The 16,085-nt window shown below is 40.4% G+C and overlaps 1 protein-coding gene across 1 annotated transcript in view; it reads right to left on the bottom strand.

Annotated features, from left to right (window-relative positions):
* The window catches only part of LOC146204704 (ATP-binding cassette sub-family A member 2-like), a 170,913-nt gene that overhangs the window by 21,722 nt on the left and 133,106 nt on the right, over positions 1-16,085 (bottom strand). Inside the window, exons 35-45 of the mRNA XM_084589421.1 lie at positions 14,243-14,303; positions 12,233-12,407; positions 11,476-11,591; positions 11,239-11,386; positions 10,794-10,917; positions 10,546-10,678; positions 8,565-8,685; positions 8,392-8,463; positions 5,711-5,817; positions 4,591-4,732; positions 69-203 (exon numbers count right to left, since the gene is read on the bottom strand). Of these exons, the coding sequence (XP_084445547.1) occupies positions 69-203; positions 4,591-4,732; positions 5,711-5,817; positions 8,392-8,463; positions 8,565-8,685; positions 10,546-10,678; positions 10,794-10,917; positions 11,239-11,386; positions 11,476-11,591; positions 12,233-12,407; positions 14,243-14,303 (1,334 nt within the window). The remainder of the gene's footprint in view (positions 1-68; positions 204-4,590; positions 4,733-5,710; positions 5,818-8,391; positions 8,464-8,564; positions 8,686-10,545; positions 10,679-10,793; positions 10,918-11,238; positions 11,387-11,475; positions 11,592-12,232; positions 12,408-14,242; positions 14,304-16,085) is intronic.

Raw genomic sequence — 16,085 nt, 5'->3', positions numbered from 1 at the left:
GCAGCAGAGTAACGCACAACATGGGCCATTGACTGAAAATTTGTGCAGCATTGTTTGCAAACACTGACCAGATAGATAACTGGTGGCCCCCCAAGCAGTGCAATGGCTGTTGACAACTTTCGCTTGTTGCCACCACTATACGTTCCCACCACACGGTCCGCATATGGAGTCAGTCCAAGTTTCTGCAGGGTCCATTCAATAACCTGGATAATTAGGGGAACAAAAGAAAGTTATTTCACAATGCAAAACAAGATCATGTTTTCATTCGCAAAATGGCACAGGAATAGACGTAAAGGAGCACAGACAGCTAATTTTTAGTTCTATACGTTGCGTAAGACATTACTATTACATCTATCACAGCATGGTATTTGCCTAGCACCACCAAATAATTTATAATAAGATTTGTTTTGGTTTCAGCTGCAACATGTCTGCTCATATGCAACATGGTTTCCTTGCTACATGTCTGCTCGGATCGATCACCGTCATAAGGTTGGTATTCCTTCGTGCCAAACAAATCACTTCTACAACTCATTCATCCCCAGCACATCGGCACAATGGAATCGCCTTCCCCCATCGGTTGTTGAAGTGAGTGACCATTCTGCGTTTAAATCTGCTTTAGCTAATCTGATGTTAACATAGAACATTGAATTCTCCCACACTGCCATTTTCTTATTGTTTTTAGTTCATCTGCTGTTTTTATAAACTTTTTTTCTCTTTTTCCCCCCGAATTGTGCTGCTGATTACGTGTATGATGGTATATTTCAGCAACTTTGTTTCTGCCTGCTAGTAAAATTGTTTGTTTTGCTCACGTGGTATATTTTGTGTGCTTATACAATTCGCTCATATGTCTATGTCAATAGCTAATAATTTGTATTCTTATTTTGCTGTAACTTGCTTAAGTGTTTCAACCATACTACTGTTCAAATTTGTTTTAATACTGATTGCTGTTCTTTTCCTTTTTTTTTTCTTTTATTGTACCCCACTCCCCTCTGTAATGCCCTCGGGCCCTGAGGGTACTGAAATAAATAAATAAATAAATAAAACAGCCGAGCAACAGCTATGATATTAAAGTTCCACATAGATGATGTGAAGGATGAAAAAAAAAATCTGCAATATAATGGCTGCTTTGTTATGATGCACTACAATTATAAGCACTACAATACTAAAACCAGCCTGCCTCCAGAGCCAGAATCACAAGTGAAGAAGCAGTGATTCTACTGGAGCTTTCCAAATGCCTCCTGTGACCTATACAGAACTCTGACATCATAGGTACAACTTAGGTGAAATAGAGAAAAGAATATTCAAATGTAAATTATTTCGCAGCCATAGACAAATACTACATGCTGATCCGTATAGAGCAATAACTTACTCATCATTAACAAGCAGAAGATATGCAACCAAACTTGGTATCGATACTCCTTTAAAAATCTTGTTTAACCTGAATGAAACAAACATAAACAAAACAAAACAAAAAAAAAATTACAAGGGTTCAAAGCTGCTGAACCGAATCTGGAACGAAAACATTAGCTGCGAGTGACTGAGCACTCTTCTTCTTCTTTTTATTCCTCCTCCTCTTCTTCTTTGCGGCTGTTCAAGGTCATTTGTGACTACCGCCACGGACTACGCGACGGGCTGAAACATGGTGTAAGTATTGCTTTCGCAATAAAATATTGCATAGTTACCGACAGGATAGTACGTCCTTTTTACAGCAAAAGCTGTTATAGAATTATTTAGACATACAGCCCTGCATTCTACTGTGGATGGTGGCTGGATGTAAAAACTTTATTTCGTCAAAAGTGCGTTCAGGTGGTTCCATGCTAGATGGCCACAGTCCTCGACTAATGGTGACCTCAGATGCCCACTCCACAGCCCAGACCTGGATGGCTAGGTCTAAGCTGACCAACATGGCCTCCCACTGCTTAGGAGAATGATATTGCAGCAAGACTGCCAGGAACAGCTCTTCCTTCCTAATGATAATGATCATATGTCACCAGCTCCCTACATCACCTACACTCTGGCTTCACCTCTTGTGCACTTATTTTGCTTAATACATAAAAGCTAAAAAAGGATCCCTTCTGGAGTTTTCTCAAAGCATACTTCTGTACCTTAAACAACAGCGGGAAAACCCTTTGGTTCAAATTCTTGATTTGTAATGTCATGGAAGGACACCAGCCCATCTCTTACAATGCCTAGTGCTTGGTCAGTAGCCTGCAAGTGTTCAAAAATCCTTCCTAAGCACTCAAAGTTGTTCTATAATGCAAACAACAAAATTCTATACTATACTATACAGTCGAACCTGGATATATCGAACTCGAAGGGGATCGCGAAATACGTTCGATATATCGATAATTCGATTTACAGAAATTGGCTTGGGATGGCACTTACGATGCGAAAAAAACCATACCGTATTTGTCGCGTAATCAACTCACTTGCATAATGAACCCACCCTCCACTTTTGCACTTGAGAATTTGGAAAAAGAAAAAAAAAAAGCAATAAGGCCAGCTCGCTCCAGCGACAGAGCAAAAAATTTCCAACTTGTTGGAACAGCGTCCCTCTGCCATTCGAGCCACCGCGGCAGCTCAAAACAAGGTTTCTGTGTCACCGCGGCAGAAATCGCCAACGTTTTCGCTTGCATGTAGCACTCCGTTTCGGTCATCTCATCCACAGCTCATTTCTTGGCAACGTGCCAAGATGCTGCGCAGTAATAGGATAACGTCCCGGCGTGTTTATCTTTTTATAGCGCCTGCGGCGGCGGGGAGCGAACTTGGCAGACTGCCCGTGATGACTTGATTGCACAAGCCTGGTTCGATTTATCAAGCCGCGCTTGGGGCGGGCGTAGTCCACTGCCACAAAATCATTGGAAAGCGTGATACAGTAGCTGCAAATGCTGTTTGAAGCGAAAAATGCTAAAAGCCAATGTCATGATCACAGCTGACTGCGTGCTTTCGTTGATTCATACATGCAAGAATAAACGACTCCCGCAAAAAAAAAAAAAAAAAAAAAATTGCCGCTTTGTAACGCCATGTCTTACACTACGGCGCACGTATAGCACAACGATAAAAATAGACAAATCTCGCAAAAAAAAAAACATAGATCTGCCGCTTCTTAACTTCCGCAGGTGCCATAGCCACGTCAGCCGCCGCGCGCAGAGGGTTCGCCACACATGCTGGAGAAAGCGTCGGACGTTCTGTCTGAAAACGGGCTGAGCTGGCTTGGCGCTTCGTAGCGCGTGCTACTGCGAACGAAAGATGGGAAAGTGGAAGGGGAGATAGCTCGCCAAGAATGGGCACATCCTTGCGCTTCGCTCTGTCGCGTCTTTCCCCTCTCGTTCCCACCGGTTCTCTCTGGTTCATTCACGCACATGGCTTGCAAACGTCACGTGCTGGCGCGCGGGAAACGATAACCGCAGATGCGCGCGCCTTTAGGGAATGGGCGCGGCGCTGCCCTAGCGGAACTGTCCCCTCTCATTACTTCCGCGCATGGCTTGAAAACGTCATGCGGCAAACGGCCGAGGGTGATGCGATCGTCTTTGGGAAAGGCACACTTTCCAGTGCGTGGTGCAGAGTTCGATATATCGAACGACCGGCGAAATTGAGTTCGATATATCACGCGGCTTTCCTATACTTTTACATGGGATTTTTAAGGGGATATTCCGCGAGTTCGATATAACCAAAATTCCATATATACGGGTTCGATATATCCGGGTTCGACTGTACTCTATACTTCATGCCTTCACTCAGTGAAAAGTTTTTGTGTCTGAAAAGATTACCTATATAAACTTCTCCCATGCACTCTTGTCTTCTAAGCAACTAAAACTTTGTTGCTAATACCAATTTAATTTGACTTTCTTAGTATTCACACTAAAGATGGCAAAAATTTGGTTTCATGTTACGTATTTTTAACCCTTTCGCTGTCACAAACATACCGGTACGTTTTTGTGCTTCCTACCCCCACAGTACCACCGACGTACTGGTACTTTCTCTATCGTGGGTTCAAAATTTCGTGCCTGAACCTGAAGCTGGTGCGCTTGGACTGGCTGCGCCATTTGTAAAATCTTTCTACAAGTTCATATTTTCGCCCCGCACTGTGTTGGTACGTATATATTGAACCTGCCACCTTCTTTGCTAGGGGCTGCAGTGCCTCCATGCGCGCTACTCTCTTGCGTTAAGCGATCATGCGGGGTGTGCGTGCGGTTATGGGGTCAAGGGTTATTTTGCCATCTGCCGCAGGATTGTAGATTTTTATCTTAATTCTGTTGACGTGTCTGCTACGACACCTCAAGTTCAGGGTCACGCGGCGTTGCCTCTCCAATAGGTCGACACATCACTTTATCATTGCTTTCGCTCTCTCTACAAGGCTTGAAAACAAGGATTGTAGCTTGGCAGGTCTAGTTTAGTAGCTTATTTTTAATCTGTGCAGCTTTAACAGACAATACAAAACCTCAAGAGGATTTTGTGCAGTGCGTATCCACATCTCTATCCCAGAATGTGCTAAAAAAAAGTAAAAAGTAAGAACATTCACACTTTCAGCCTACAAGAATAGCTCCAATTTTTAAGGACTTTTCCATTTCCAAATATAATGAGTGCCACCTTGTTCTCTTCCTTCACTGGAATGCCACGAAACCTTGAGTACAGCCTTAGATGCTCCTTTGCTGTGAGTTCGTCGTAAAGAGCATCAAATTGGGGACAATACCCAATGTACTGTTGTGCCTTGTTCAGCTCACGTGAGACACTGTAAGTAATGTAGAGCACCAATGTAATAATTAGCAATAGCAATATAACAAGAACAAGAGAAATAAATAATGAGGTCAAAACAAAAATCATCTGCAGAAAAAACAGCATTAACATGCAGGTAATGAATCACCCTTCATGCCATGCTATCAAAAAAATATATATACAGATATACAACTGTCCACTGCAGTGCTTAAGCTCTTCTCTGACCAGAGGGGAAAAAAATTCTTCTAGGTGGCCAAAGCCTTCATTAACCAATAAAATCACAACATATATATTTTTATATGAACTGCAGCTGATCAAAATGCAGCAAAACGAATTATGTCTACAGATATGTAAGTTTTATATAATATTATTTGGTAATACAAAAGCTGAGCACTACAGAATCACCTGCTCATTTTAAATACTTCATACCTTCCAAATACAAGGTTTCATTAAGAGACACACTTTTTGGGTTTTTCTGAATGTCGAAGTGTTTTAGATAAACAGTAAAAATCTTCAGCCTTGTGTAATGGGCGCTGTTGTAGTTCCTTTTAACAGCTGGTTCTACTTTCAAGAGGCATACAGATCTTCTACTGAAAACTCAGATTCTGCCCCACTTCTGTAAAAAATTAGCTAAGGTTCAATCCTACTAAACCTAGTTAGGCAAAGTGAAAGCATTGTTTGCTTGGTTTTGCTTTGATTTGGCTTAGGTTTAGACATGGGCTGAAACGGTTTTGCAGATTAAATTGGCAAGACTATAGAGTCAAAGACGCCGTCAACTACAAGAGGGAACACATGACGCTGTCAAAGGTCAAGTGGTGGTACACTGTAGGTGGTACCATAGTTATACATATAGCCATACTATGACCTCTAGCTTATTGAAGGTCGAGCTGATGCCCAGGTAGACCTTGGCTGATACATGGCATAGTGAAGCTTTTGCTTCCAAAGGTTTCTTGTATAATAACAAAGATTTCGGAGCAAAAGCTAAGCTATTTACCTGTATCCATTTAGAAAGGCATCTCCTGATGTTATCTCTGTGTCACCTGTTAGCATTTTAAATGTTGAAGATTTTCCAGCACCATTAACACCAAGGAGACCAAAGCACTGAAATGGGAAAAAAAGAAAGAAATCAATACCTCTTCCTCATCACTGAAGTTCTGAGTGAAATCTCTGAATTCATGGTCGAATGATCCCAAAAGTTGGTAGTCTATCTTGCCGCTGAGAATAGACATACAAATAATGAGTAGCAGGAAAGGTATAGTAAAGGCTTTTAGCGCTTTTGATAGGTGATGGTGTCCACATCTACTAGGTATTGGACAGGCCTTTTGGCTGCTGAACGTGCCCCTACTTTTGCTTAATATGCTCCACCATACACACCCAACACATTTTTATAAATGACAAGCATATTTCCATGCTGCATTTTCAGAGCATAATACAATGTGTTTTTTGTTGTTGTTTTTTTACATTATAGTCACCAAAACATTATTTGCTGGATGCTAATGTATTAATGCCAAATTTGGCTACCTAGTAATTTGAGTCATCAATATATAGTTAATTGGCTTTTCAGAATGTTTGAAATGTCAAGTAGAAGAAGTTCTGGAATTTCCATTGAAGTATCTTAGCTGAACAGTATGGTCATCAAGCTGAAAGTGTGCTTGGCCACCCTGGCTGCTTTCATGGCTTGCGCCTATGCCATCAGTTGCTATTTTTAAACCTGACAGCACACTTGGCTTCTTCCACTGCTTTTGGCACTTCATGCACCACCCTATTGAGCAACTTCTATATCTAGATGAGTAGTTGCACTCAGCATACCTTGTCGTTGCCAATTTGTGACTGCCTGCTCTTCAGCCGCCTTTAGAAAATATTCAGTTAGTGGTTTAGAACTTGAAATTGGTCCAGTCTCCAAGCCAGCTGGTTGCTCATTTCACTTTTCATCATAAAAGCTGCATTTCATAATGGCACCTATTTTGCTCATATCTTTGAGCAGAATGCTACCATGAAGGCCTTGACTGACGTCACAGCACTCTTCATTGGCAGTGATAGAAAAGCCTTTGCTTGCTCGCCTGTTCTCGCAGGAAGCTAGCTATATGGTTTGCCGAGTGCAACACTGACAAAGTATGTATTCAATATGTTACAGCTGAGGTCTACCATTCTCAAGTACAGCCTGCACTCCTAAGGGCAGCTGAAGCGCATCCTTCAAGGTTGCCCTGAAAAAAAAAAAAAGCTCTTTTGACAAAAAGTATGTTAACAACTGCCACTTTACTACTGTTGTCAGTGCTTTCAGCAATCTATGTAGGCTCCACATTTGTGCAGTTATAGCCAGTCTTCAGTAGAAGCTCCACCACCTGCTTGCAATGACAGAAGGTGGCTTCTTTGTACCAGGCTCAAAAAAGAACAAAAAGCACGAAGTTTGACTTGCTTTTTATGTAGCTTACTTAATTGCGTAAGTAATGCCCCATACTCAGTCATCAGTGATTGAATGTCAGAGACATGAAGTGAAGAAATGGTGTGCTCAATACTTAGTCTTTCATCACAAATTTTGTGACAAAGATGCTATTATTTAGAAAAAAAAAATGTCTGTTATATTTGGAGTACACTTCATGCAAAACAGGAAAGGAAGCACAAAACTAAAGGATCCTTTTGCAACACAACTTATTTGATACTTTGAAAAGAATTTGAGTAATGAAGGACTATCATAATCACTGAAATGAACTTGCGGTAACTTTTCACTACGTTTCGAGTATGAAGGAGCAGAACCGCATCAGTGCAGTTGTTGTGCTACTCTAGAAATCCCTCGATTATCTTGACGTGCTGATGCTGTATGAACTTCCTTTCAGAAAAATTAGTCTTCTGCAATGCAACTTCATGAAGCTGTGGTTCCTAATTTGAAGAAAAAAAGTTAGAGGGTCTCTCAGAAGTCCTCCTGTCACGTGGCGTTCCTTGGTGTGCATTCAAGTGTGGCACTGTAGATGGCAGGAACACTAGATAAGAACACATCTCGCGGAATATGACTGATCTCGCGCACACATCTCGCGCACAGGGTATCGTTCCATCAGCAGAGAAAGGCTTTCGCCTAAAAAAACAAAAACAAACAAACAAACAAACAAACAATTGTAGTGATGAAGGAAGGAAGCCTGGGAATGCTCTTTCCCCTCATATAGAGGATAGCGGCCACCTCTGAGGCTGGAGTCCTGGCACGCTTCAATGATTCTTAGCTAGCTGCCAGCAGCAGTGCAGAGGAGAGGAGACGGCCTCACACATCTTGATAACAGATTTCACACTTTAAGAGGGACTCCATACACGACAGGGAAGTGGGCTCCACTGTGGAGGCTTGCTTGGCAGAGAGTTGTAACACGCCACAAAGCCCACTGTAAAAATTGCTCTGGACCAAACTCTACATAAAACTGAATCTGCTGCAGCCAACAGCCTGTTATAACGTGGTTTTTTAAGGCCTAAACAAGTTGGGTTTAAAACGTATATGAGCCAAGCAAAATTAGTGGTACTATCCACTACGTACAAATGGATACTGTAACTAAACCCATTGCAATGAGCATTCATTGCATCAATGGTCCTCAAATCAGTCTAGTAAATCATCACCAGTGGAACACTGACTTATATATAGGTTCAGTACAAAGCGGCTTATGATTCTGTGATTTTAATATTAAGTCATGAACCTACCTCCCCCTTTGGAATCCTCAGACACAGTCGGTCGACTGCTAGGTGCTTGCCTAGTTTTCTTGTCTGGTATATCTACATACACAAATGAAAAAAAGCATGACATTTATGTGCTGCATGTACCAAAAACAGGAAGAAAAAAGAAATCATCTCTGCGAAATGTCGCAAAAAGTTACCTTTGTCAGGTTTACAAGGCATAGTGCTGCAGAGTCTGTTTGGCCACTAAGAACTCGCCTTCTTTCATTCTGAACATCCTCATCTTCCAAAACATTAAGAGTCTCGGGGACAGTTACTTTTCTGCAACAGATACACAAAATGAACATTCTGCTAAAGTCTCCAAGATAAAATTGACACTTTGTAGCAAATATCTCAGTACTGCTGATGTGATAATAAACGCCTTTAATTATCATGAACAAAATTTTGCATTTGTATTGTGGAGACTTTCAAAAATTTTCCCACTTCAACTGATGACTGATTTGCGGTGAAACTATGGACCGAGCTTGCATATTGCAGTAACTTTTGTATTATGGCAAGTTTTACAACAATACTTACTTGGCTGAGCCATGCATGATGTAAAAGTGTAATTAATCATCTATGCCAAGATCGACGATCACAAACGGCGTTTGTAGTGGCACCCTCTCTTTTCTGCAGTGGATGCCGCCACAGGGCACCAAGGGGAGCATTGCAAAGTGCACAGGCCCTTTAAATACACCGTTTCAATCATTCCGTCTGCTTCAGCTGAAGTGCTTCGAACATTTGCGTTCAACTTAGGGGAAAGATTTCGGATCCAACTGATTAACGAGGCTTTACCAATAAAAAGGTATTGTTTGATTTCTTTTCTTATTGGGTGACTTTACCCAATTCAGCTGATATCGTCTGCTCTCATGGTTCTCCTTAAAGCATTGAAGGATGACATCACAAAGTGCTGAACAGTTTTTTCTCATTTATTTCATTGTATGGTGCGGAGTTTTTATTCTTTTATGATGTTCTGACATCTCTGCCTCCCTATGGTGTGGTAGATGGAGCTGCGGTATGCTGCCTTACAATGCGAAAAAAGAGCGGCGATAGTGTTGTGGCTGGATGAGAGATGGCACCCCTAATGCTCATCTGTATGACGGATTTGCGTTTGCAGGTTTCTGTTGTACTATATCCTTTGTACTATACGCTTCTGCATCATGCACAACTCAGCCAATTTAGTACTGTAGTAAAACTTGCCACAATACAAAAGTTACTGCTACATGCAAGCTTTGTGCGCAGTTTCACCGCAAACGAACCATCGGTTGAAGCGAAAAATATTTTGGAAGCCTTCACAATAAAAACACAAAATACTGCACACTGCAATAATTTCCACTCAGCTACATTCACCTGTTTTGTGTGACTCAACAAAAACAGGCTGCTTTTCTCTGTGTCTGTGCTCTGTTGCCTACCATACACATGGTCAATTTCAGAGGCTTTTGATGGATATTCAAGTGTGCTTGCAGTGCCATTTGAACATCACGGACAAACCGACAACACCTCACTGATCAAATATCTGATATTAAAGCAAGAACTTATTATCGTCTCGCTTTCCTCCTCCTAAGGTAAGCTTAATTTCCTTAGGCATTTAGTTACAGTTTTTTACAACTACACTGCAAAATGATGAAATGTGCTTTTAATTAAATAATAAGAAATCACACTATACTATACAGCTTTACAATGGATTTATTTGGAAGAGAATCCTAAGAAGTCACAGCACATTTCTCTCCAAGCCACCCTCAAGCCAACCTTCCGTACATTTGGTGAGTTTTAGGCAGTTCTTAATGAAATGAAATGCATGGGAAGCTGTACATTCATAATTCAAGCAATGCTTTCCATCACCCCATTCATATATTTTTTTTTGTCATGAGTGCCAGCTTTGTTTATTTTTCTGATAATGTTTTATGGAACCCTGATTCATTCAACTTTCCGCTCAGTCTTACTTCCATCACAGCAACTACACTAAAAAAATTTTGAGTGCAAACTGAAAACGTCGCATGTGGTGAAATTTAAATTACTGATAACAAGAGGTTCTTCAGGCACCTTGCAACTTCCAGAACTAGGCCATAAAAACAGAAACAAGAAAGATCTTCATATCAGTAGTTGTTGCATTGTCAACATATACTGTCAACATATACTCACTTTGGCTTCAAGAAAAAGTTGAACTCCAAGAGTAGAGTGAGCACCAAGAACAGCATTCCTGACAGTGCCATTGCAAAAAGATTTCTAGTCACCAAGTCCCATGCAAATGGTGACCTCATCCGGTCATAACGGCCTGAAAAACCATAATTTTAGTCAACCACAATCCAGCTTACTACCACATTACATCGTGTTTTGGTGCAGAAATGACAACACGTTTAAAACAGCAAGCAATTCTAAAAGTAAGTTACCTGTCTTAAACAAGAAGAAATTCTGGTATTCATTAAAAGCGATGTCCATAAGTCCTCGTCCAAGGCAGTAATTAGGAAACATAAGAAATATAGCCTTGAGTAAGTGATGAACTTCCCCAAGATACTGAAAAAAAAAAAAGGGAATGTAGAAAGGTTGTATCACTACCATGTAAGTAATATCAGCAGTTGTTATTACCAGGCACAAGCTAAAGGCTGACAAACTATATCTTCAAAAGGATCAAGTGTTCTAGTGCTGGCAAACTTAGTGCACAAAGAAAGCACACAAATATGTAGCAATAACTTAGATGTGAAAATCTAGAATGTTCTTCCCTATGCCTAATCCTGTAACTTGAAAGGGTATCCTTAAACATCCCTATTAGGCCAAGAAAATGTGAGAAACAGCAATTTCCCTAAAGCTTTTTAACAAGAATGAAGCAAGCCATACAGCATCATAGGAGAAGACTTCAAGCAAGAAGCTGGTCACAATACAAGTGATTCCAACAAAGAGGTTGATCACAATAAGAAAAATATAGGCCGTGCTTGGCTCCTTGAAGACAAATGAGACAGGATACATGACTGGTGTGATTGACCACCTGAAGAAAACATAAAAACAACGCAATAAAGTACAATGCAACAGTCATTAGAGCACTATATCAGTCATGTAAACATCTGCGTGGCTTACCCATACAGAAGAAATAGGGACAGCACGGCTGGAAAATTCTTTGCTGATGTGTACGCTGGTATGTCAAAAATAAGAAGAATGAGAACGCAGCATGTTGCAGGAACAACGTAGCTGCACTGTAACAGACAAATGAAAAAAATCTTATTATGCACAAAAACTAATTGAGATATCTCCATACATGCATTAATGACATATTAAGAAGATGAAAAAATTTAATTAAATAACACTGGAAAAAACAAATAAATATCTACAGAGCTTCTCCACTGCACCCACAAATTATACTAGCCTAGCAAAAAAAGACCAGCAAAACCAACTGAAGCAAAGAACTATTTCAGGGACCTATTTAGATGCAAACCTTATGTTAAAATATGGCAAGATATAATCAATTAATATGGTAGTTAATGTGAGATATAATAAGTTAATATGATAGTAAGTACATGAATACCGACTTTGATGGGCCCAGGTGACTCATGGACCCAAATGACTCCAAGCCCACATAGAATAGTTAACTAAGAACTTTTATTTGCATGAGGCAAGATGAAAAGTGAAAGGCATAAAAGCATAATCATAAATTTTTTGACTAAGGCATGTCTAGTCGTATCTCTGTCAAGTTTGTGGCTGCTACGCTTATCATTCTGCAAAGCACAGACATAACCTGAGGATTTTATGTCAGCATTGTTTTGACCTCTCAAGAAGCTTTAATGCAAAATTAAGTTGTATCTGACTATAAGAAATTTCAGCTGAACGATTTACTCACAATATCCCAGAAGTAGTTTGCCAACCAGTACACCACAGGGTTGACACCACTGACAATCTGCAAGTGCTTTGCCTTGGTGTACCGTTCGTAGACGAGAAACAGCACAAAACTTGCTGGCACAAAGGACATTGCAACAATGATGAAAATTGCAATAAGTACATCTGTTCCTTGTAAACTGAAAAGAAAAGCAAAAATGCATGACAATCGGCAAATAAACATACCCACTGCAGCGAAAACCAAGGCTATTAATAGTCTCTTGTTTAGCTCTTATTTGTGGCAGCTCCATTCTTTAGCCCAATCTGACACAGAACTAAATGTACTGTGTAACTGTGCAACTTGTTCAGCACAAAATGTGCACACTCTTGATAAGGTAGTGCATTGCATTCCAAACCCTCTATCAAGAATTGACAAATATTTGATGAAATTATTGCAGCCAGTGCTTCTTTTCTTTTATATTTAAGCCTAGTATATATTATAAACCACATTTACATATATTGCAAGTGCAATGGCTGGATGTTATAGGTAAAGAAAAGTGCTCTTGAAATGCTTGAACATTATGGTCATGCAAGCCAGCCATTTCTAAAGACAGCAAACCATGCACTAAAAGATGAAGACAAAAAAAAAAAAAAAAAAAAAAAAAAGAAGTTTCAGAACTTTACCATGAAAACACTTGTAAAGTAAAAAATATACAGCCCAGACTACACCTGGCCTACTGAGTTTCCATCCATTATAATATACATCATTACTACTCTGAAACTGCAGAAAAAGAGACTGTTGTGATGGATTTTTGAAACAAAACCACGCGGATCTCAAAGCACATGCAAGACACCGTTTTGGCCAGCTCGAAAATAAGCTGCATATTTCTGAAATACTGCACCTCAAACTCATGAGATCTTGCTTCATCATTTCTGCACATTTACCAACCATTTTTCCACTTCCTACTGCATTCAGCAGTCTTTTCCTTCCAACTCATCAACAGTAAAAAAAATAAAATGATCATGCTCCCTGTAAACTCCTTAAACATAAACACAGAAATACACAGGATCTTTCCAGACCATACAGAGAAAAAATGTGGTCTTTAATTTTGGAAGGTTGAAGAAATAAAAGTAGTTTTCCTTTTTTTTCTTAGATACTAAGTTTCAAAATATGAGAAACTATGCAACCTGCATTCAGTAGAGTGATCTTTAGTTTACGATACACCTAGCAGTTAAATGAAAATGGGCACAAGAAATATGTTCCACCAGCTAAAAGAAGTTTCAGCCGTATTAGGCATTTTTTCTTTAATATGTGTCACACATGCATGTTATTGCTCTCTCTGTCTCTCTGTGTGTAGCTTGGTTTTCTGGGCTTTAAGCGATTCAGGCCTGAGCATCCATTGAAAAGCACTCCCTATATCTCTCTCTCTTTTTGTACGTGCACATATGTGTGCGTGGACGTACATGCGCCACAAAATTTTTAAGATTCTGGTGGGTATGTTTCACACATCCTACAAATGAGGTGGGCAATGACAGTTGGCAAGACCCAATTCTTAAGCATGAAGTTCCTTGACAGATGCTAAGGAAGGTAGTGTGCAGTGGCCTTCAGCTTGCCAAGTTGGCTTCACTGACTAGCCACATGCTTGGGTATAACATTCATCTGAACATAACCAAGCACATCAAGCATATGTCATAAATATGCGATAAATATGAACTGCATGACATTTCTATAAGATGAACAATACACCAAATAAACCCTAGCTTCTAGGTGAAATTGTTAAAGGTGGAGCACATGTTTTATCATCTGTTAACAGGTCTTTGCGCTACTTGGCAAACACAAATTTCTGAGCAACAAAATCAGCAGGGGATCAGCATGAAGAAATGGCATTTATTCAATTAAATGCAAATGGTTCATGTGCATGCATGTAGCACTTCTTTGTTTTTAGTTTATCATAAAGACTGAGAATATTTGTAGGTTGCAAGTTTGATTCCATAATCTAATAAAAATAGAACAAAAATTCCTAGAGGCAGTTACATTTGGTCCTTTGACAGCAGGAATGATGTGTCAGTCATGGGATGGTTCACCACTGTGATTCCTTCAAAATAAAGAAAAAGAACCAACATTAATCGCAAAGCTCTTTGTTCAATCATTCACAGCAGATGCTGTAAACAACAAGATCCACTAATTCATCCCGGGGCCTTTTCCAACACCTGCCAAACCCAGAACTGGCTCATTAATGTGTTCTTGCTGCAAATAAAAACTGACAGTTTTGATGTCCACCAGATTATGCTTCCACAATAATTGCAATTTTCCACTTTTATCATCACTCACAGTAGTCGCACGAGTGCACTAGGTGAACAAGCACTCAATGAGCTTCATTAAAAACAATTTGACCAGAGCTTAGTGAAGCAGCTTACCCTGAAAATGCTGAGCATATTTTGTACAGCAGGTTACTAGACAAGGACAGGTCACAGAGGTATGTGTTTGCTGATAAACTATATGGCATGCTCTCAACAGAGTTATACCAACAAGCCTACTTAGACTGCTTTGTTAACCTGAGTGCTTATGTTAGAACACCTGTGGTGAAACACCTTTGAGTTCTCTTTTACAAATCTCTTAGCAATACCCAAGTACTCACATATCCTTTGCCAGCAAATGGAAGTGGTTGTATTTATCATTGCTGTAGACACAAAGCTGATATGTTCCCTGCAAGGATTATATATAGGAATGCCTCGTAGATGAACATAAATGTGAACAACACGATGGTGCTCATTACACAGAACGAGGCCAACTAGCCTTCAAAAATTGATACCAGTTGTGTCAACAGTCAATAAAAATGCATTTCAAGATAAATTTATTTGTAACAACTGCCAGTATTCTTTAAATGCCATGTAACTTTACAAGCCTTGTACAGAGTCGATCACACTTGTCTTGAGTGTTCAAGTGGTGTGTTGCAGAGCAAATGAAGTACACCCTTATTAAGGATTCTTTATAATTGGCAAAGAAGCTTGTGCCCATGCTGTTCAAAAGTTTATTTGGCTGTGCTCAAGGGCAAGTATTAACTGTGGAAGCCACCAGGTGATTTATAATTGTACTTTTAGTTATTCCTCACAACACAGCACAAGTGCTCTAAACAAGTGTGATCAATGCTACACTACCTACTATAACGAACCAAAAGCATACCACTGTGCTTTTCAGGCACAGACACTGTTGGGATCATATGACGACTTGTGGACCCTCGTCGCTAAACATCTTATGAGGACAAAGTCTCCTTTTTGAAAGGAAATGTGGGTGGTACGCCTTTTATTCGCATACATCTTCACATCTTCTTTCCTAATCTTGTCTCTCTGTCAAGGATTTTGTTATTTTCTTCATGGGTGGCCTGGGGAAGCTTGGTCCTAATTTTATGTCCATATAGATGCTCTGCTAGGAAGAAACCCAGTTGTAGCCTGTGGTGTGGCTCTGTAATTCATAAACTACTCCTGTACCTTTGTTCCCCATCCTTTCCCTTTTACAGTGGCTGTCCCAACGTTTATAGATCCTTTTCAGTTCCGCATCTCCTCGGTGCGCCCGTAGGAAGCAGGTGGCCCGCTGCTGCTCCCGCCACCGCGGCGCTAGTGTCGACCTTTGCGCCAGGGAAGAGCGTCGTCTGCTACAGAAGCGCCGTGCTCCACTCTGCTTCCCGAACTGCTCTGAAGCGTTGCTCGCGCTCTGTGGCGTCATTATCTACACTTTATAGGTTTATGGACTTGAGTGCCGTGACAGTAAGGACGATTGCTTCTTAGAAAAAAACGGGTGTCTGCGATAATTATCGCTTTGGGCAGAACAGCCAACTTTTTTGCGTGTGCATTTCGCCATTTGGTTGTAATGCCTGTGT

Source organism: Amblyomma maculatum, chromosome 1 (assembly GCF_055883805.1).
Source record: "Amblyomma maculatum isolate TAMU_Amacu chromosome 1, ASM5588380v1, whole genome shotgun sequence".
NCBI lineage: Eukaryota > Metazoa > Arthropoda > Arachnida > Ixodida > Ixodidae > Amblyomma > Amblyomma maculatum.
Note: the sequence above shows the minus strand (reverse complement) of the source record. Positions and strands in the feature narration are given on the sequence as shown.